Source organism: Drosophila novamexicana, unplaced genomic scaffold, assembly GCF_003285875.2.
Source record: "Drosophila novamexicana strain 15010-1031.04,08,12 unplaced genomic scaffold, DnovRS2.1 tig00000009-arrow-pilon, whole genome shotgun sequence".
NCBI lineage: Eukaryota > Metazoa > Arthropoda > Insecta > Diptera > Drosophilidae > Drosophila > Drosophila novamexicana.
This window is the reverse complement of record NW_020824766.1, coordinates 914,534-936,263: the sequence shown is the minus strand read 5'-3', so window position 1 is coordinate 936,263 and position 21,730 is coordinate 914,534. Positions and strand designations below refer to the sequence as shown.

The 21,730-nt window shown below is 41.1% G+C and overlaps 5 protein-coding genes across 5 annotated transcripts; 3 read left to right on the top strand and 2 right to left on the bottom strand.

The window, feature by feature from the left end:
• Positions 1-2,287: 2,287 nt before the first annotated feature.
• LOC115767081 lies at positions 2,288-3,208 on the top strand. The gene is made up of 2 exons (XM_030711231.1): positions 2,288-2,678; positions 2,743-3,208. The coding sequence occupies exons 1-2, from the start codon at positions 2,370-2,372 to the stop codon at positions 3,082-3,084; spliced, it is 651 nt and encodes a 216-aa protein (XP_030567091.1). The 5' UTR covers positions 2,288-2,369; the 3' UTR covers positions 3,085-3,208.
• Positions 3,209-8,319: 5,111 nt separating this feature from the next.
• LOC115766062 (peritrophin-44) lies at positions 8,320-10,232 on the bottom strand. Its single transcript, XM_030709863.1, has one exon. It carries the CDS (start codon positions 9,627-9,629, stop codon positions 8,562-8,564), a length of 1,068 nt encoding a protein of 355 aa, XP_030565723.1. The 5' UTR covers positions 9,630-10,232; the 3' UTR covers positions 8,320-8,561.
• Positions 10,233-13,476: 3,244 nt separating this feature from the next.
• On the top strand, positions 13,477-15,071 carry LOC115768687 (chitin-binding domain protein cbd-1). Its single transcript, XM_030713376.1, has 3 exons — positions 13,477-13,501; positions 13,558-13,891; positions 13,970-15,071. Exons 1-3 carry the CDS (start codon positions 13,477-13,479, stop codon positions 15,069-15,071), a joined length of 1,461 nt encoding a protein of 486 aa, XP_030569236.1.
• A 1,133-nt stretch (positions 15,072-16,204) lies between these two features.
• LOC115768677 (proprotein convertase subtilisin/kexin type 5) lies at positions 16,205-19,106 on the top strand. The gene is made up of 3 exons (XM_030713364.1): positions 16,205-16,241; positions 16,301-16,663; positions 17,698-19,106. The coding sequence occupies exons 1-3, from the start codon at positions 16,205-16,207 to the stop codon at positions 19,104-19,106; spliced, it is 1,809 nt and encodes a 602-aa protein (XP_030569224.1).
• A 434-nt stretch (positions 19,107-19,540) lies between these two features.
• LOC115768669 (probable chitinase 10) lies at positions 19,541-20,522 on the bottom strand. Its single transcript, XM_030713354.1, has 2 exons — positions 20,409-20,522; positions 19,541-20,350 (listed from the first exon to the last, which is right to left on the bottom strand). The coding sequence occupies exons 1-2, from the start codon at positions 20,520-20,522 to the stop codon at positions 19,541-19,543; spliced, it is 924 nt and encodes a 307-aa protein (XP_030569214.1).
• Positions 20,523-21,730: the final 1,208 nt, after the last annotated feature.

Below are 21,730 nucleotides of genomic sequence, written 5' to 3'. Positions count from 1 at the left end.
TGCTGTAGTATGTTGTAATATGCGCGGCAAGTGTTGCCAGTGCACACAGTTCTTCAGTTCTAGCTCGCTTTGCGTTGTTACGCTGTACAAAAAGAAACAGTCTGGCAACGCTGTGCGAGCCCTTGCTCCGCATTGCATGTGCGGATGTGCGAATGTAGTAGTCGACGTCGTTGCCAACGATTAAATGCAGAAATGCGCACACAAGCACACACACACACGCTCACAGACGGCATGTGCTATGTGTGTGTGTGTGCTTTGGTGTATTTGCTCTGGTGTGCAGCGCGGCGAATGAGAATGCGAGTCGAATTGAGTCGAGAGTAGAGTAGGACAAAAGGGAGACACAATTTTGGTAGCAATGACCTTCACCGCGTTGTTCAAGTTGTGGCGTGGCGCATGCTGTTCTTGTTGTTGCTGCCGCTGCCGCTGTTGCTGCACAGGAAAAAGATAAAAAGATATAATAATAAAGTGGTGGGGGAGGGGGAGGGGGGCAATAAATGATGCATAAGGCGTCGCAGTTGGCATCGCTGTCGTTGGCTTGGTGTGGGCAGGCCAAGTGGGAGGTGATAGTTAGGTGTAGCATTCGCTTTTTACTCGTTCTCTCGTTTTGCTCTCTCTCCCCCCCTCTGCCACCGTCGCACCGCAAACGCTTTTCAGAGTGCACAAATTAAACATGCGATAGATAAAAGAGCTTTTGTGCTAGGGTTCTGCGGGGACTCCTATGGCTGCCATTGAAAATGGAGAATGGAGTTCATGACCAGATCTGCTTGCTTGCTTGCATGCATGTGTGCGTGTGTGTGCATGTCTGTGTGTGTGTGTGTGTGTGTGTACATGTGGCGTAAACTTGACACTGGCGCTGACTCTGAAGTTGGCTCTGGCTGTGGGTGTGCATGTGGGTGGCTTTGCCCAAAGGGTGCGGCCTGGCAGCACTGCGAACAGTTCTGGTTGTTGTTTTCACGTTTTTTGTTGTTGTTTATTTTTCGTTGTTGTGTGTTGTTTTTTTGTTGTTTTTTTTTTGTGAAAATTGCTCAAGTGCGACGCTGCAGACGTTGTTGGTGTGGGTTAACTTTTGGTATCATTGACCTGCTCCGCTCTGCACTCACAATGCCACTGGCTGCGGCTCCGGCCGTGGCAGTGGCAGTGGCTCCGTTTTTCTGTTTTGCTGCCTTTTCTGCTGCTGCAGACAAAAAAAAAACACACACACACACACTCTGATACTCCACCCGGGTTAAACATGTATTTGGTTGCATGGTTCGCCGGCTTGTTGGGGCCTGAGCGGGCGCTGGGCGGCGGGAGGCATTGGCAAGATAGTCACGCTGAGACGCCATTTTGGAAATTGTTGCCAACACAACAGTAAAATTTTGTATGTACGTCAAATGTGCATAGCTTGGCTCTGTCTATGTGTGCGTATTTATGTATTCACCACTTTACAATAGGTTAGTCTGTTATTGTTCTATTGTGCATGCATGTGTGTGTGTGTGTGTGTGTGTGCTTGCGACTTTGTATATCCCTGCAGACTTATGTATGTGTTGAAAGTTTTCGCTTTTCGTTGCTTTTCATTTTAATTGTGATGCACTTTTCATCATTAAGTGAAAATCTCTATGGCTGCATTCAGTTGAGATGAGTCTCTGGCGTGGGTGGCAACTCTTACAAGCCTTTATAGTGTTTACTAACGGCAAAATTCGTTTTTGAATAAATTTGTTTTTCTCCACCTAATTAAAAGATTACAAACTTTTATCTGGAAGTTAGTTTATTTGCTTTCTCTCGATTCCAGCAAAGGATCTACCCTAACACTGTGGCGTACTTAGTAAAAAACATATTCCTTGAATTCTTGTTCCTCAAACATGTTCTCCAATGTCTTAGCCAGAAGATAACCCGTATTCAGTTGCGAATTTCCTCAACATATATTCTCAAAGATATATAAATATATTTGCAACTATGAACTTACCCAAAATGCATCTATAAGTGGGAGGGAGCAGTCTTTTATGTATTTACACCCCTAATTAGTAAAAGAAGTAATAAAAAACTAGAGAAATTTAATAAGAGCTAGAGAAAGAAATCAAGATAACTTCTTTAAATAATCTGAATATGAAATACTATAAATCGTATCTAAATTCATGAGAATCGCATAGTAAGGCACACATAAATAAAAGCTTCGTTGAATTTGATGGTAGGGGGCGGAAGCGTGTGTTGTCAGAACAGAGTTGATCCTGCTGGCTCGTCTTAGTAGACATTGCCTCTAACATAGATTTGTTGTGTTTATAGATCAAACCTCGTCAGAGATCATAAATTCTACATCCGTAGAGCTGTAAACATCTCAAAACATTAAATACATAAGCTTTCTATCGTATCGGGATAAAAAACCGCACAAAATGGACAACTTCAACGTTCCTAAAAAAATAAATCGAAACGTGATGAAGGCTCTATCTGTCCTTGAGGGCAAATATTCCATATCGGCATTCGTGCCCGCCCACAGCATTGTCCGTCAGGTGGAGTTCCAGATGCGTCGGAGCAAGAAGATGAAAAACATGGAGAACTATGTCATGAGATCGCTGTGCACCCTAACGCATCTGGGCATCTTGGCTCGCACAGGCACCTCGGATTATGCACTGCGTCAATCTCTGCGCTTCCCAAACGGAGCTAGCGCAATTCCATGGCAAACGCCGCCTAGTCCGGAAAAGGTAAGCGTTGTTCATGCATAAATACGTATATTTATTTAAGCGATTGCATCTTCGCATCAAATAGCGTTCTAGGCGCAATATTAAGAGCTCCAAAAGTGAGCCCGTGAGCCGCATCGCTAAGGCCAGATGCAAGCCGAGAGCTGTAATTAAGCCAGTTCGACGCTCCTCGCGGCAGGCCGCCTCGAAAGCCAAGGCTAGTGAAGCTCTACTAAAACAAAACGCCGACCTCTGTGCCGAGCCAAGGAGTTCTGTTGACATTGCCCAAGACGCTGGTATGTTGCGAAACGAAGCAACATTTGAAGCACAAAATGACTGTACAACAGGGACATCACCCAATTCATTAATACGTAACGAACGGTGGGACTTCAACTCCCCGCTACCTATAACCTATTCGAGCTACTTTTAAATGACAAGCTTTGGTAAGGGAAATCAAGTATTTTCGTAATTTTTCTGCAGAAATTTATTTATTATATGAAAGATCTGCGAAACAATACTTGGAATTTCTCAGCTTTCCAAAATTTTGAATAAACCAAATTTGAAATTACGAAGAGAATATTTTTTTCAAATTCTAAAAATACAAAGTAATTGCTAGCCGGAGCACTTTTAGCTAAAACTCCAAATAGTTGGGTCAGGCTAGGTGTGTCCGTGTGCTGCAAGTCTGTGTGGCAAAAAACGAACGCACGAGAAGCTTATAGAGTGCCATGGCCATTGCCATTGCCATTGCCACACGAATGCAGGCGCGGAGGCGCAGTCAGTGTCAATGCCTGCAGCGCCGCCAAGTGAGAGTGGGGGGCTGTGTGGGGGGGTCGACGACGACGACGACGAGGGCTCTTTTGTGTTATGCCTCGTTGGGAGCAACGACGCCAACGATTATAACATCAACGAGCGTTTCCAGGGGCCATTATCCTATGTTTATGCTAGGGAGCATTCCCGACGACGCATGCGCTTTGTCGCAACTCGAAATGTTGCAGCAACTGCATTGAGCGCGTACTTTTGAACTACAGCAACTGGCATATTCTGCAAAGGTGACAAATCCTCAAGTTTATAAAATCTAAATCGTTTACTTTTATATTCAACTAACATGATTAGCTAAGAACAGATACTTACTTCAGACACTGATTACGACTGATTGATAGCGTTGGCGTTGCCAGACAATTTAGAATTTGATTATGAACTAAAGAATAATGGTCAGAAATCTCAAAACCCATAAAACATACAAAAAAATTTATTAATATATTTATAAGTAATATACTTCCTGAATGTAAGCAAACAGCAAGATTTGCCGGAACCAGCATTGGCGTTGCCAGACAATTGAAAATTTGATTATGAACTACCCAATACGAAATTTACGTATCGAATGGGAAAATTAACGTCCTAATTGCATTCAATACGGAAATTTAACCTGGGAGCAGACACTTCAATCACTTGATATGATAGCAGCATAAGCGTTGCCAGACCTTATACCTAATAAATGCATGTAATATGGTAATTCCATCTAGGAACAGATACTTCAATCGCTGGCTATGATTGATGGTAGCATTGGAGTTGCCAGAGAATTGAAAATTTTACTCTACATTGATTGATATTAAATGCATTTTAAATAGCACCCAGTTGTGCAGATCTTTCAATCACTTATGATGATTGATTGTCAGCATTGGCGTTGCCAGACAATTGTGAACTTAAGGCACAAATTGTGCGTGGTTTGCGCAGAGCACGAAAACTTGTTTGGCTAGAAACGCTAGATATTAACTGCGCTTTAGTTGCAGATTCTCCAGCGACTGCAACTGCAACTGCAACTGTAACAGCGTTCAACGACCTTGCAACTCGTTTGCAACATTGGCTGCGGCAACGAGAATTTTCTCGTAGTCACATTAGAGCTCTGCGTTTGCCGCGATTTGGGAAGGTGCGGACCTACTCACGATAGCATCGGCGGCATTTGGTCATTGAACCGCACCGGGCCAGCAGACGCCTTCTCCATGCGCTTTTTCCCAGCTTTTTTGTTTTTCCATTTTTTTTTTTGTTTTTTGTTGTTTTCCAGTTATTTTAATTCCCTTATTCCGGCCAGAGTGCAACCCTCGAAATAAATGCTGACAGCTACGACTTTGGCAAACATATCCTGGGCTATAAGTCGCAGTTGGTTTCTCTTTCTACCACTGTCTGGGCCAGTTCGGGCCGGGCCGGGCCTGGCTTGGTCTGGTCTGGTCTGGTCTAGTGGTCGCCCGGCTGCCCGTCGTGTTCCCTTGGCGCATTTCTGTGCGCACTTTTGGTACAGTTTGTGCCCAACACGACATAAACGACGCGGCCCACTCGCCGGCTGCTCCACTACCCCAAAGCTAAAAACGAATTTGTTATCATCGCCACTCTCCGGCACAGCACTCTCTTTGCCCTCGTCCCCGTCGTCGTCCTCGTTCTCGTCTTCGTCGTCGTCGCCCCCAGCGTTTGTTTGCCCAACACGGAAACCGTGTGACAAGGAAGCGAGTGCAATGGCGACTGGGGCAGACGCTTTTGGCTTGGCTCTTTGTCAGAAATGGTGGTTGAATCGGCACAACTATATGCATATATCATATTTTAGCTTACCAGTAGGAATATTTATGATATGCTGAAGCATACGAAGCTTTAGAATGTAAATTCAAAGAAATCTATGAAGAACTCAATGTAATTAAATAAGAAGCCGAATTTTTTATAAATATATGAATTTGTAAAGTCTACATTTTGTGATGTTCCGTAATCAACAATTAATTATTCCTTTTATAGAACTTAATTTTTGATATATACATAGCTCTATATATATCTGATTTCTAGTGTTGTAAAACATTTTGAAATAAGCTGAGTATTACGAAAGTTATGCAGAAAGTATCAGTTTTAGCAAGATGAGTAACATGGTCATCAGATCCTAATATCCTTATATTCAGATATTGGGAAATAAGTTTATCCAATTCCGTTTTCTGGAACGACTCCAAAAGACTTCACTGAACACAAGCTGCACAAGCTGTCGAGTGGCTGACACAATCTACTCCATGCCGCTTCCCGGTTCAGTGCATGATGATTCGGTGCTCGGCCCACTCTCAAGCCAGGCAAAACGAGAAGCATTTCGTAGCGAAAAAAAGGCACGAGCAGATCAATGACCTGTATTTCACAGGCTGAGACACATTTCAATCGATAAAAGTGAAGAGTTGGGGCACCGGCACAGCGCACAGCACAGACAGATGCCCGCACAGACAAGGCAACAACAACAACAACCACATGCAGCACGTAAAATATGCAAGCTTCCTGCAGGAAAAGCCAAAATGGCAGACGCTGCCATAGAGCGTGCGGCTTGCGGCGTGTGGCATGCGGCAAACGTGACGCCAGTGGCAGTGAAACCAACAGGGAAGCAGGCCTTAGATCCACTCAGAAAAGAGGGTGGCTGCCGCACTAGAACTTTCTAACAAAAACACGATGGGGCAGGGAACTGAGCAAATATATAATTGATATTACCAGGAAAGGAAATACAGCAGCTTTACATATAAATTGTAGCAAGGTGAGGAACTAACAAATGTCGTGCACTGAGTACGATATATAAACAACAACAGTCTTAACAATGGGGAGCAACGGCTGGGACAACCCTTAGAGAGCGCACAACTTAGAGGGTGTTGTCTGAGTGCCCCAACAGAAATTTTAAGCATACCAATTGACCGTGGCCATAAATGCTCGATGGGAAAGTACTTGATATATGTAGCCATAAGTATTCAAGGCGGATATATGTTATTAGGAAAAAAGTAATACAAGGCTAACTCCAATCCGGAAATTATATGAACCGTTGGTCGTTACGTTAGCGCTCTTTAAGTTATTATTACTAAATATAATACTTTCCCATAAATGAAAAACAAATTCCATAAAATAATTCGATTCAAATTCCTAAAATTTAAAAATACACAATTGAAAGTGAAAATTTGATATGCGATGGATATAAACGCTTTGAAGCTAGAAAAAATCATTGCAATATCTGATATTTAGGGACTGAATAATTTTAATTATCAGCACAAAGATCAACTGGAAGCGAGAACTAGTTGGTTGCAATGCTCATAAATTATAAGAAAATAAATAATAATTGCTTGTAAAATGTGATTGCATTTTATGTTAAGTACGTGTCCATAAATAAAAAAAACTGTCCGTTTTACATCTTCATTCATTTTACAAATTTGTTCAGCCAGACGCAGCATCAAAGCCAATTAGCCTTACTAACACACTCCCACGATAAATTCTTTTTGCTTTTGTCTCTTTGGTTTGCTTTTCATGTCACATCGTAGTCTAAAATGAAAACTACAGGGAAAGTCTCTACATGGAAAAAAGCGAAATTTTGCCGGCTGCAGCGTGCAGTTTGCAGCTCTGCAAAATAGAGTTTCATTTGCAGCATTTGTGCTCTCTCTCTCTCTCATATGGGGGTTGAGTCAGCTCCCCCTTTGGTGCAACGGAGTTGGAGCATCTTCCGTCTGACAGATAATGGCCCCATGCTTCATACCAAACTCAAATGTTTGCCATGGTATCCACACAGGCGTTGGAAAATGCAAAGCTCAGGATAAGTCGTAGCAAATACCCAAAAACATATTGGGTCAGTGTAAAATATTTATTAGTTTATCTTATAAAAATATTTTGTTTACCCAATTAGACAGTCAAACTTTTTGTTGGTTTTTTAAACTAAATTAGTAAAATCTAAGCGTTTTTTTCATATATACTAGGAAATAATCCCTGTCCAGCTACACACATACATATAAATATATGTGTATTATATATAAAGATTGGTACTTACCCAAAAATGCACATGAACAGCCCCCATAGCTGTATCTCCATCTATTAGATGGACAAATACAGACTTTAATTTATCCATATCACTGAAAAAAAAAAGATGTCGAAAGTAAGTAAGAGTATGAGAAACAAGAAACGACAAAGTGAACTATTGAGAATGAGGATACGAAGATAATTTTAATAATACTCAACGCAACTAATTTTAAATATTTAAGATTGATGCATGAAAGCTGTCCTACTTGAATTCATGAGAATCGTGGAGAAGGGCGACATTTAAAATGATACACATTTTTTAAATATTTATTTAGCTGGCTAGCTAATTTTTCTAAAATGAAAAACAATTTTGTTTTAATGTGTAATTCGCCGACATATATCGGTTGCACTTCGTCAACGCTTTTTTTTTTTTAATTTTTAGCACAGCACAAAAAAGTTTGTCTGTGTTTCATATATACGAACAAACATAAACACCTCAATATTTACATGCATACATACACATATAGATGCATAAATTTTGCTAAATATAAAACTTTGAATCAAAGCTTAAAGCCGGGAGACTTATATTTATGAGAATCGAACAGGCATAGGCAATATTTAAAATAACTTTCATTACATATCCGGCCTTGCCGGATTAAATTACATGTCATATGACATTTTAGTTAGGTGTCTGAAAAGGGATTGTATATATATATATTTGAGCTAGTAAAATATGTAAATTAAATTAATTGAAAAGATTTACATACAGTACAATTTTTAATTGTGTTAATATATGCAAAAAAAATATGCCTAATTAAATTAACGCGCCAAAGTCTTAAAATAAATAAAGCAGTGCAAATCGTGCAGTGTGTGAAGCGCAAGAAGCACTGCATTTCAACAGACTGCTTGAATAAACTGCTTGGCAAACACCATACCACTGCTTTATGCATGTGGAGCACTATTGTGAACACCTTTCAGGGCCTGCTTTCCTTTGAGTAAACTGACGTTTTTCAAATATTGCGGGCATTGTTTCCCAGCAATGGATAATTATATAAAAAACAAATGATTTACATGTACTAAATGCTTAATTCGAATGAATTGATGTCAATACTTGTAGGAGTTTATTTAAAAAACCCAGTTATTGGGATCGTATTTGTCTTTATCAGAGCTGCAGCTACCGTATTCCTTTTTCTCAGCTGTACATGTTTGAGTCGCTACATCGAAATACATATTGTTGTCGCATTTAAATGGTGTTTTTTCCACACCATTCTCGCACTCAAAATAATTCTGGCAACCCTCAATCTGGGCCAGCTCGAAGCCAGAGTCACGTCCGTCGCAACGATCCTCCGAGCACTTGCGATCCGCCCTGGGCTGACAGAGTTGGATATCCTCGTTGAAAAAGGTTTCAACGGGGCACTGGTGCCACTGCGGTTCCGGATCCGGCACACCTGAGCCCAGATCACGGCAATGGAAATAACCGCGACAGGTGGCACCGTCGGCCACAAATTTATCTCGTATGGCCAGCTTCTTTGTGCCGCAGACATTCTCCGGATACGGATGCTTTTCACAGTCCACCAAGGCCTTCTTGATGCACGTTGCTGTCGTCACATCATAGTAGAGTCCATCGTCACACACGATCGTGGTGTTCGTACCCGCCTTGCAAGTAAGATACTTATTGCAATAGAGCTCGTCCTTAATCGTGATACCGGCGGGCACCACATTGCACAGATCATACTTGGCATTGCACGTCACGAACTTGGGATAATCGCAGACCTGTCTCTCCTGGTCAAACCACATGTCGAAGCCACAAACTCCACTAGTCACAAGTTTGGTCTTCTCGCAATAGTACCAGTTGGCACAGTTAAAAGTGTCGCCCACATAGCCAGTAGTTTTCGAGGTGCACGGCGATTTGCAGTAATTATCCGATGTTTCCAGTGATTTATAGCAGGTGCCCTTGGCCAGATTAAAGTATGATGTGCTGCCACTGCATATTTCGTCGTCTATGCTCACATGATTCTGACACACAACCGTTCGATCGCAGTAGCCGGGCTTGCGTATCTTCGTGCCATCGGGAAAGAGGCGACATATGTCCTTGCCGCTGCTGATATATTCCGTTTGACTGCTGTGCTGCAGCTGGACAGCCAATGCCAGCAGCAGGAGCAGCACACTTGCAGCTCTGACAGTTCCCTGCATCGTTTCTGTTGGGTAAACAAAACCGACTAACTGCCGGCAAACGGGAATGCGGCATTATATAGACAATAAATTGTAAGTTCTTACTCTCCGATTTGAAGCAGCGAGGCTATATATTTGGAAACCAATTACTATTTCAGCTCAGATAAGATTTGGCATGTCACATTGCATCGCTATCAGCTGAACCGCCGGCATCCACCTGCCGATATCTGACAATTGCCGTCTGATTGCTGCCATGTTGAAAACGAATTTGCAAAAAACTTAAAGAGGATGTTTATTTTCGGCGCAACGTGACCTTGACAAGTTTCAATAAAAAGGGCCTGGAAATCCCAGGAACTGCATCAGCTTTTCGCAGAATTTCGATACTGGCGCCAAATGTGGAACATGTTTACGTCTTGAGTTTTTGGTATGATTAATGCTTTGCGTTAATTTATTGTTAGCCAAAGAAGATTTATGACGCAAGATATTTGATAAGTATGTACAGTAATTGTTTCTTAACTGGAGGTGCGTTTCAAAACAGGTGTAAATATATCAATTTTAAGTAAATACATGTGTTTCTAGGTCTGATAAGGGATGACTGACGTCTCAGGTCCCACAAAGGTAAACGAACAGCTGAACAGCAATTATTGACTATCTCGCATTATTTTTTTGCTTTATTTCATTTATTAACATTCCTATTAAAAGTATACATGCATTGAATATTACATTTGCAAATGCTAAAATTTAACTTTTAGCTTTAAATCAATTTTAAAGAATTATTAAAATAAAATTTAAATTGAATTGGATTTGTAACGATTTATATAGAAATGAATTTGAAATTTAAATTGAAACTCATTTTTAACGCTTTCCTAATTTTCCAGCTGTACTTTTTCTTTGCCCGACGCTTGCAATTCTCAACAAGTTAAAGGCGTTTGAGTTCCGTGAGTCGAAGGCAAAGCTGGATGAGGCAAAGCGGGGGCTTCTTGAAATAGCTATACAGATAAGCTGCTAATGTTCTGGATATTTATAAGTTATAAAAAAACAATATTAATCTCGAGCCGGTTAGCGGAAATAATTTCTAATATTTTATGAGTCCAATGTTATTGTTTAATTGTAATTTTCTCAAGCAAAATATTTAAAGTTTTTTTTGTAATTTACTTTCAGAAAGCAAACGTGATTTTGAGCTCCGTTTCAAACTAAATCGATAATTAATAAAATTTTCACAAAGGAAAAATTTCTAATCAAATTTAGTTAAGCGTAATTGTGGGTTTTGTCTATTTGGCTATATTTAAGTTATGTGACGCATATTGCAGGTATTTCTGTTCAAGTCAATAAACGGCAGCACGTCGAGAATGAGAGAAACCTTCGTTGAACTTGAAGGGCTTCCGAGCTGATCGCGGTCGTCACTTGCAGCGAATACTTACAAAAAGTCATGTAAATGACTGAATATAGACAAATTTATCTGTGTGCTGCAATACTTTTGTATCGATTTAGGTTTGATTTCAATATTTGCTGTAATTCACGCGAAACACTTGTTTTGATGCGCCGCTGATCGGTTCGAATAAAAAGCACTGATTTCGAATGGTGCTAGAATTGAAATGAATTACTTTTTGGGCGATATCTATGCACCAATCGATCTCAGTTCTTCAATTTGAACTGGCTGGTGCATAGTTGTGTTTCGTATTAGTCTATATATATATATTGGAGCACTTCTTGTCACATTCATTCATTCCCATCGCGATCACGACTGATAACGAGGCGAGCGAACGAGTCACAGTTGACGACTGTGTGGGGCACAGGCGCAACCTCTGCTTAAATCTGAGAAACCTGTTACACCTGAGAAGATTTTTACAATAGACCTCAGTGCTTGCTCGTCTGCCCTGCTACGTATGTGAGCGATTGTCGATATCAACTCGCATTTCTGTCTTTTGGCTTTTACCTAGCCATCACAACTGGGCCAGGCGGGGTCCGACCCTGCACTAACGCTTACAATGTAATGTACACCCATAAGCCCAACTTTGCCCAGCATGAATCAATCTCATGATGCGTCTAGGCCCAAAGACCAAAAGCTTTACATTTGTTGCTCTTCCTTTCTTTCTTCGTTTAAGTGTTAGTTAGTTTGTTTGTCTTACTTGGCCTGGTAATTTAATTCAAGCGTACCCCGGCGTGTGTTTCCATAAAAAATAATTAGAATTGTCTCGGTTTCAGTTTCCAGCGGATCCCATCTAACTAGACCCAAAGCAGGAAGCCTGTCACCGCACTCGCTGTGCATCAAGGTGCACAAATATATTTCAATCTAACAGTACATGTCATACCTCCAACTACATGGCATGCAAATACATATGTATTTAATCTAACGATTTCTTTTCTACATCTGATCTGTGCATGTGTGCGTTTTGTGTCTTAATTGTGGAAATATCGCTTACTGCCAAACTGTTGTTCAAGTTACTCAATGGTATCAGATTTAATATGTGTCATGCCGCATTCTTAATACCCTTTAAACAGGCTAAGACTGGAAGTGTATGTAATATTTCTATGAATTAGAAACCTTGATATTCATATTGTTTAAAAAGATTCTCGGTTTCTTACTTGAATCAATTAAGCTGTGTCAAATAGTATAGGATCTAGTTTTAATGATTAAACTATGTAAAACATAAGATAAAGTTGGGACCATAAATTCTTAAATGATCATCATGTTAACCATGAAAAAAATACTAATATAGTCTTAAATTGTGCTCAATCTGTTCTTGAAGTAATCCCTGTTTGAGCTAGAAATATGTTTTTATTGAACTTAATTTAAATGATTTATAAATCATACATTTATGACTTAATTATTTATATTAATTCCATTTAGACCACATTAACCAAGTCAAATTTTTCTTATTATACTTCAAGAATATTGAATTAGTAATCAGAGATAAAGCTATTCTTAAAACAAGCTTCGATCAGTCTTGAATCTAAAACTCTTAGAAGAATCACAGTTAAGAAATTATATTTCATAGCAACTGACAGACGAACTCGACTCAGCTTTTGCTACTGATGAAGAATATATATATACACTGACCCTATTTAGTGTATATATATATTCTTATATATATATATTCTCGGAGATGCACATATCCTGACCAAACTTATAATACTCTCTACAGGGTATGATAAGTATGCTTCAAAAAAAAAGAAATAATTAATAATGGATTGAAGACATATTCAAGACAAAATGCATTCTATTGCATACTTTTGGTCAATAATAGATTTTTTTTTTATAAAAGATTTATTTATATTTAAGGGAAATACCCCAAAACATGCTCGTATCATAAACAGTAGAAAGAGGCTTAGCTTAAACTCTTTTTATTTGAAATAGCTCGAATAGCTTTAATAAAATGCGTACTTCTGTAGCTGATAACTGGTATTGGCGAATGAATGAACCATTCATTGGCTGATATCAATTGTGGGCTACCAGAAAGATGCTTTATCGGCATAGGAAGAACATAAGTAAACTACTGAAATTGTCGTGAGTGTCGGGAATATCAAGCATGGCTCGAAGTCGAAAACTTTCTGTGCTATTGATAGCGATAAGAGAGCCCGAATCCAGAAACAAGTACGTAATTACACACACGATGCACGCAGCCCAAGCGCCTGTGAGATAACAGGTCGGGAGAATTAATCAACAGATAAATACGGTTATTGGTCTAATCAAAGGCGATTGACTACTGATTTGATATACACACTTGTATATATGGTTGTTGCCAAAAAACAAAAGAAATAAAACTTGTATTTTCCACCTCCATAAATGCCTCAGAGCTGCCAAGAACGCGAATTAGTTCGTCTCGCGTTTCAGGTGAGGCAAGAATTGGTTTAGTTTGCGAAGAAAATGTGCAAAATAAAAGGAGGAATTGGTAAGTACACGGACCCAACTCCGAGACATGACTTACAAATATCGCATCCATTCCAGCCTTGATTGGGTGCCTCTTGCTGATGGGTGCTCAGCGCACAGTCGCTCAATGGTCGGATATTTGCGACGATCAAGCGGACGGAACGCGTTTGCCTGTGGCCCTGGACTGTGCACGATTTTTGGTGTGCCAGGAGCGTGAGGTGGCCGAAATTCGCCGTTGTCCACGTGGCCTACATTTCAATGCGCAGCTGGGCGAGTGCGACTTCCAGTGGCGGGCCGACTGCAGGGGTCTTTCGTTATTTGGCAAGGTTGCCGGCGAAGAGGAATGCGTGTGCACATGCTGTGCCGAGGAATGTCCAGACGACGAGCTGGATCAACCGACCACGCCTTGCCCGTCAGAGGCGGAGAAGACCACCCCAAAAGATGAGGACGAAACGGACAGCGTGACGGACAATACAGAGACTGTACCCAGTGAGGGCACCCCCAGTGAGGGCACCACCAAGCAAACCACCCCCAGTGATGGCACCACCAAGCAGAGCACCACCAGTGAGGGCACTACCGGGGAGAGTACCTTCGACCCGGATCCGACAGAAGCTCCCGGCAGCTCAACCGATCCCCCAACTGGTGGCGCGTTGCCCGCCTACTGCGTCGACAAGCGTCCGGATTGCGTCAGCCAGCCGGACGGAGTCATGCTCGAGTTACCAGGCGTCTGCACGAAGTTTATTCAATGCAGTCACGGCTGCGTCACGGAGCAAATCTGTCCCAGTGGCTTGTACTTCGATCCCAGTCAGTATGCGTGCAATCATCCCTGGAACGTGGACTGCACCCCAACGGACACCGATGATGTGGACGGCGAGCTGGCTGGTCCCTCGGGCACCAGCTGTAGCGATCAGGGCGTTTGCGCTGGACAACGGGACGGCAAAATGTTCGCCAATCCCGATACCAATGGCTACTTTGTGTGCCAATGCCAGTGTCCAGTTGCCATGCCCTGCGATGCGAACACCAAGTTCAACGAGACGGCACAGGTGTGCGATTGGGACCTCACATCCGGTACAATCGGCGGCAGCAGCAGTGTGATTTGTCCCAATGGCCTGGTCTACAATGCTACCTCGGATCAGTGCGACTATCCCGACGGCTATGTGCCGGAAGTCGTATGCGAAAACACCAGCACCGTTTGCCAGGGCCAGCCGGAGGGCACGCTCTTTCCCATAGAGGGCATTTGCAATAAGTTCTACAAGTGCAATTTCAACTGTGCCGTGGAGAAGACATGTCCCAACAATCTGCTCTACGACTCGGAGACCGAAATCTGTGATTATCCACAGAATGTGGACTGTCCCTGGGAGCACACCCCACCCTCTGGTCCGAATGCCGGTCCCTCCGGCATATCCTGTGAGAGCAACGGTCGCTGTCTGGGACAACGCGAGGGCATACTGTTTCCATCCCTGACCAGCTGCAGTGGCTATGTGGTCTGCCAGTGCGAGTGTGAGGTTCCAATGGAATGCGGACAGGGCTTATACTGGGATCAAAAACTGTCCACTTGCAACTATGCGGATAAGGTTGACTGTTCTCTTTAGGATAATCGAGTTACATAAATAAAGGAAAATCAGAAAATGTTGTTCCTTTAAACTCTTGTTCGACTCAGCATTTCGGTATGATTTAAATGGTTGTGAGGAATGTTTGTACCCTGATTAATACAAACAAACAAAGTTTCCACCCTTGCTAAGCCCCAATCACTCAGTAGCTTATACATTTGTAGATTAAGTTAGTCCGCTGTTGAGAAAGATCAAGTACCCTATCCGGCATCCCTTATCAGCTAACAAAAAGCTCAAAGTACGCTACGATAAGACATGTAAGACTTGTCCACTAGAGATATTAAACGTATTAGCTTTTGGACATATAAGTCTTTACTGGCCCGGCGCAATTCAATTTAATTATAATGGGATATACCAAAAACTTAGCCAAGTTCTGGAGCAACCAGTTAGGTTTGCTCATAAAATCACAACAATAATTAATAGAAACAGGAAGTGAGTATGACAAGCGAGTGAGATTGGAGAAAATATGAAAGCGTTTTGGACTAATTATTCTTGTAGTGGGAATATGAACAGGACTTTTAAATCAAGAGAAAACTAATATTTTCGTGATTGTGCATTTAAGAAAAATACTTTTAAGTAGAGGAATTGCCTTAACATATATTCTAGCTAATAAGCAAACATTATTGTGATTACAGACTTACCCAAAAATGCACAGCTCTACGAATGATAGGCTTAATGTCATCTATATGTTTAAAGCAGCTGTCTTTTATTTACACACATTCCTGGAAATAAAGAATTAGACATTATTTAGGGCAAGGGAAAGAAGATCCACATAATGGGGTGGATTTTTCCGAAAAGTGTAAAACACGTCTTAATTGAATTTAGAGTTTGCCAGGAAATCAAAAAATTAAATTAAATATTTCTATATTTAGATGAGCAGCACTGTAGCTCTGTAAGTGCACTGCAGCATTCCTTATTTTCAGTGAAACCATTTTTGTAATAAAATGATTAATAATTTACAATATCTTGTAACATCTTAGATATTGTCAAAATGTTATCAGGCTCCGTTATCAGAGAGGAATCTCATTATGATGATTGGCGAATAATATAAAAGGTGTAATAAAATGCGTAGCTGTTTAGTAAACGTTCGTGTACCAAGGAAATTACACTCTAAAATGTATCTCGCACGGTTAAAAATACGTCATCAATACGGTAAAAAAGGAATATAATGTAAAAGATAACAAGGATTACAAGTAAAATTTATTATACAGTGCTCCTGATATGCCTTCTATTTTGGCTAAGCGCCGAATCGTTGGCTTCAAGTTGTTGCAAAGAAGGCGAAACCCAGGAAGATCCCATTGATTGCCTCAGCTACTATGTCTGCTGCAGCGGAGTCTTTGTTCACAAGACTTGCGGAAGCGGAAACTATTGGAATTCGACAGTAGAATCATGTCAACCGAATAACGGCCAGTGTTGCCCCGGTGCAGGCGAGTGCACGGAAAACGAACTACATGTCGATCCGCAAGATTGTGCCGCCTATTACCTGTGTGTTATGGGTCAATTTGTGAGACAAAAGTGTGCAAGCGGTGCTTACTTTGATACCACAATCAAGGCTTGTGTTGTCGATACCGAAGGTTATTGCCCTTCATAATAATGAAAGTAATATATATCGAATTATATCTCATATAAATATAATTCAAAGAAATAAACATTTATGCACATGCAAAAGAACTGCTGTTAAATTTATTTTAGAGTATATGCCATCGGTTAGATTTATAGACTTGAAAAAGACTTAGGGGTTAGTGCTTGGTGAAAGTAAATGAAAACAAGGTCTTAAACTTGCTGCGTACGGAATAAATTCTTGAAAATTAAATTGGCAAAGTTCAATCCAAAACAATAAGAAATCTGTTTAAATTCAATGTGTAGTATTTCATTAATTTGTGTGTGCTTCAATCTAGATTGAAAGTATAATTTTAAAATAAAGCAACATATTTTAGGAAACAATTTCAAAAATTTTTTGTCCAAGCCGGATTACAGCAATATTTTACATAGAAAAGGCTGACTAAAAGATCCCTCTTGTTCCGGGTAAAGCTGGGGTAATGCTTGTTAGCATATTTTATAGTTGTTTTAATATTTATTATATTTGGATTTCATCTCTTACCCTTCTCCCTACCCTGTTAATTAGACATTAGTGAATTTTCAGCAATTATTCCTTATCGATTGGCTCGAATAGTAGCACATTTCTATATATTCTTGTACCTCTTTCTAGGTCAATGTTATTGTTGCTGTTGTTATATAAATTCACATTTCCTGAAGGAGCTTGGTAATTGACAATCTTGCAATTTATACTTTCTCAGTTTCACTTCTTAACATCACGATAAAAAGAAACATTTTTTTGTTTAACTACTGCATATGACTGATACGATCAACAATGATTTCTCTTTATCATCGGCACAAGCATCCGACCCGAAACAGAAACATTTAATTATTTTAATTGTCGGAAAATATAAAAGCGCAGGCAAGGCGTTCAAGGCTTCAGTAGGAAAAAGTCGTTTAGCAAGTAGAGTGCAAAAATGAGTTACAATCGAAAATTAAACTACGGTAAGATATATCTCTCATAACACCAATATTAGAAGTATTCCACTAGCTACTGCTTGTGAACTTCCAGGGTATCACCTTTTAATTGCAATGGCACTTGTCATTGGAGCTCTGGCTGACGATTGCTGTCAAAGTGGAGACACCAAGGCGGATGAAGATGACTGCACCAAGTATTATGCCTGCTGTACTGGCCAATTCGTTCACAAGTCTTGCCCCAGCGGAGAATACTGGAACTCACAGAGCGCCAGTTGTGAAACAGACAATGGCCAGTGCGTTCCCTGCACATGTACCGAGGGAGAGACCCAGTCAGACCCAGAAGACTGCACCAAATATCTGATCTGCAAGAACGGAGAGTTCGTATCCGCCTCCTGCGATAGCGGTGACTACTGGAACTCCGATAGCGACAAGTGTGAGAAGGATAACGGCCAATGCATTCCCTGCACATGCACCGAGGGAGAGACCCAGTCAGACCCAGAAGACTGCACTAAATATCTGATCTGCAAGAACGGCGCGTTTGTATCCGCTTCCTGTGATAGCGGAGACTACTGGAACTCCCAGAGCGGCAAGTGTGAGAAGGATAACGGCCAATGCATTCCCTGCACATGCACAGAGGGAGAGACTCAGTCGGACTCCACAGACTGCACTAAATATCTAATCTGCAAGAACGGCGCGTTTGTATCCGCTTCCTGCGATAGTGGAGACTACTGGAACTCCCAGATCGGCAAGTGTGAGAAGGATAACGGCCAGTGCGTTCCTCAAACATGTACAGATGGAGAGACTAAAGCGAACCCAACAGACTGCACTAAATATCAGGTGTGCAAGGACGGAGTATTTGTGTCGGCGTCCTGCGATAGCGGAGACTATTGGAACTCCGATAGCGGCAAGTGTGAGAAGGATAATGGCCAATGCGTTCCAACCACATGCACAGATGGCGAAATTGAAGTTAATCCTGCTGATTGTGCCGGATACTTTGAGTGTGTGGGTGGCACGATGGTCAGAAGGAAGTGCGCGAGCCAGACCTATTTCGATACGAACCTAAAGGCTTGTGTTATCGACACTGAGGGCGTGTGCATTCCCAAGGTTTGCGATCCCGAGTGCTGTGATGTTCCCAATGATTGGATCGGTCCCGTCGATAAGAACTGCTCCGCATTCATTTACTGCCTCTACGGCCACATGATCCTGCAAACCTGTCCAAATAATCTGCAGTTCAATAATCTAACAAAGCAATGCGACTATCCCGATGTAGTCCAATGCGACGATGGCAGTCCCCCACCCAGCGGACCCACAGCCGGCCCCTCAGGCACCTACTGCGAGAGCGGAGGTCGCTGTGTTGGTCAACGCGATGGTACCATGTTCGCCGTTGACAACAGCGGAGGCTACATTGTTTGCCAGTGCGAGTGTGAGATTAACTTTACGTGCTCGCCTGGCCTGGTTTTCAACGAGCAGATCCGTTCGTGCGACTGGCCTGCTAAACGCTAAATTCATTAATAAAACCATTTAAAGCTGCATTATCGTGCTTCACTTTGTAGTTTTATCAGACGATGATTAAAAGATCGTTTCAATTGCAGCTATATCATAGCGAAAGCTCAGAGAAGTCTCCACATACAATCATATATTTTAGGTAAAAAGGGTTTCCGCGTATTTTCCGAACTGGGAAGTTTTGCCAAATTCGCACATTATAAATTAAATAGGAAACTGAACGGATGAATGTCGAACTTTCAGCCGTGCAACCTTGGAACCATCCAAGGCATAGATTTGCCGAATAGCTGTAATTTCTTTTATCACAAAGATCCACAAAGGGATCTAAGCTTTAGATTATGATCTTCCCATAGTACACCAAGAACACCTCGAAAGGTAGACCAAAAGAAGTCACAGCTATTAAAATTGCATCACTTGTATTATTATATGTGTATTTAGAAGGGGTTTCCTTTCGGCTTGCTCTTTTTTGACAGTTTTTTCTTATTTCTCTTAGTTGGCTTCTTTGGTGCCTCACACTGTGCGATCTTTGGATAGTCGCATCGCCTCACCTTGGCATTAAAATGCAATCCTGGTGGACAATCCATTACCAGGAACATCATATTGCTGCACAGCAAGAACTTGCTACAGTCATTACGATGGGGCACAAGAGCATCTTGCTTCTCATCGGAGCAAAGACCAGCGGTTACGGCGGGGCTAGACTTGGGCTCTTCCGTTGTCGACACCTGCACCTGCACCTGGCTTATGGAACACTTGGCTTCCGATGCTTTCATGCAAAGTTTTCGAGTTGGACTGAAGTGTTGTCGGCCTGGGCAGTGGCGTAGGTGGGCCAGTTTTGATTTACACATATAATACTCAGTGCAGGATCCTGCTTTGGGCAAGGCTACTCCATTTTTTTTGTGAAAGCACAAATTAGCAATGTGATGTTTATTAGGATTAGACAGTTGCTTAGGCGGCTTCGTATTGACAGGAGGCTCTTCGATCTCGTCACTGTCGAATTCCGATGTATCGGCTTCTGACGTATCCATGTCCGCGTCTTCGTCATGATCAGGTGTTTCGTATGGACAGATCACATTGTCTGCATCATCGCAATGGAGGGTTAGGGGGTTGAATCGGCTGTCCTCATCGCATGATCCAGCAACAGCCTTGCCTTCATTACAAATATAATATCCTCGACATTTGCCAAACATGGGCAACAGGACGCCGTTTTTACCTTTACAGATAGAGGTGTGAAACATGAAACCATCCTGTAAGATTTAATTAATACCGATGAGTCCGCCAACAAAGATTACTTTAATATTTTACTTTAAACTGTGCGACAGCTGTTTTATTTAGGATCAGAATTATCCAGAGGGCCACAAGAGACTTCATGTCTCTAGTCACGGTCAAATTCTCGTTTAAACTGTACGAACGCGCCATCGAGACTTGTTTTTATAGACTGAACAGTTGTGGAAAATGAATGAATGAATGTAGTGCCAATATGTAAATTGTACCGATAGATAATATAATCTTCACTTCCCATGTGACTGATACGTAGGTAACTTTTTCCCCTATCATTTTTACAGGGAATCGATAAAATCAATCATGCGTTTGAAATGAAAAAACTGGAATCAAAATGGTGAACAGCCTACGCTCAACCTATGTTTCATTGCGATTTCACAGTTTAAAGGGATCTATTACATATACAAACTAGTTGATAAGCTATGCTAAGGTCTGAATTGTCATGAAATAGAATTATTTTAATTTATTTACATAAATTATAGCCTACCTCCTCACGCAACTTTATTTGACTGCTCTTTTATCACATTTCTGACAAACACAAAAGGGATGGAGAGTTGGTTAATTAGGATAAGAGCAGGAAAGGAAGTAGGGGTAGGGAGGCAGAGAGAACACGGTAGACTGCAAGAGAGTAAAAGGTAAAATAAATTTGATTTATTTCACAATTTTAAACAACTTGGTCAGAAAATAAAACTCGTTATCAAAGCACGAAAACGTACAAGGCTCATTTCACTACATGAGAATTGCATAGAAGGGCGATATGTAAAATTATGTTTCTTAAACTATCAATAGAGCGCGGGGGCTGCCAAAAAAGTGAAGTATACTTATTTTGTGTATGGTATACGAGAACATAGTCAAGTCTTTCTGCAAACCTTAAATTTTGACTGTGTGTGAAACGCTTCACAAATGAATGTTTATAAAGTTCCTTAAAATCAAGTTTGAAGGCGATCGAATGGTAAAGAAATTTTACCAAATGAAGGGTGGCATTTTCCAAACCCTCTTTTTTTACATCCCATAACTACAACTACAGGAATAAATATATTGAGTAGTTTTTGGAATATCCTCAGAACCTTGTGCGGCATGGTCTTATATCAAATGCATTTAAATGGTGTCACAGAAATCACTATAGTTTTTTCTGTACCCTTGATTTGTATATTTCTGAAAAGAATCGGACACAGTATCTTAAGAGATTTAATTTTTTGAAGTTCTGTTTCCAAAAGTGCTTGATTGTTTTATACAATGCTGACGCAATGACCTCTTTGCCAATTTTAAAAATTTAATAAGTATTTAATACATACATATATATACATATATAAATAATATTAATTTCCAGTTGTTAGGAAAGGTTT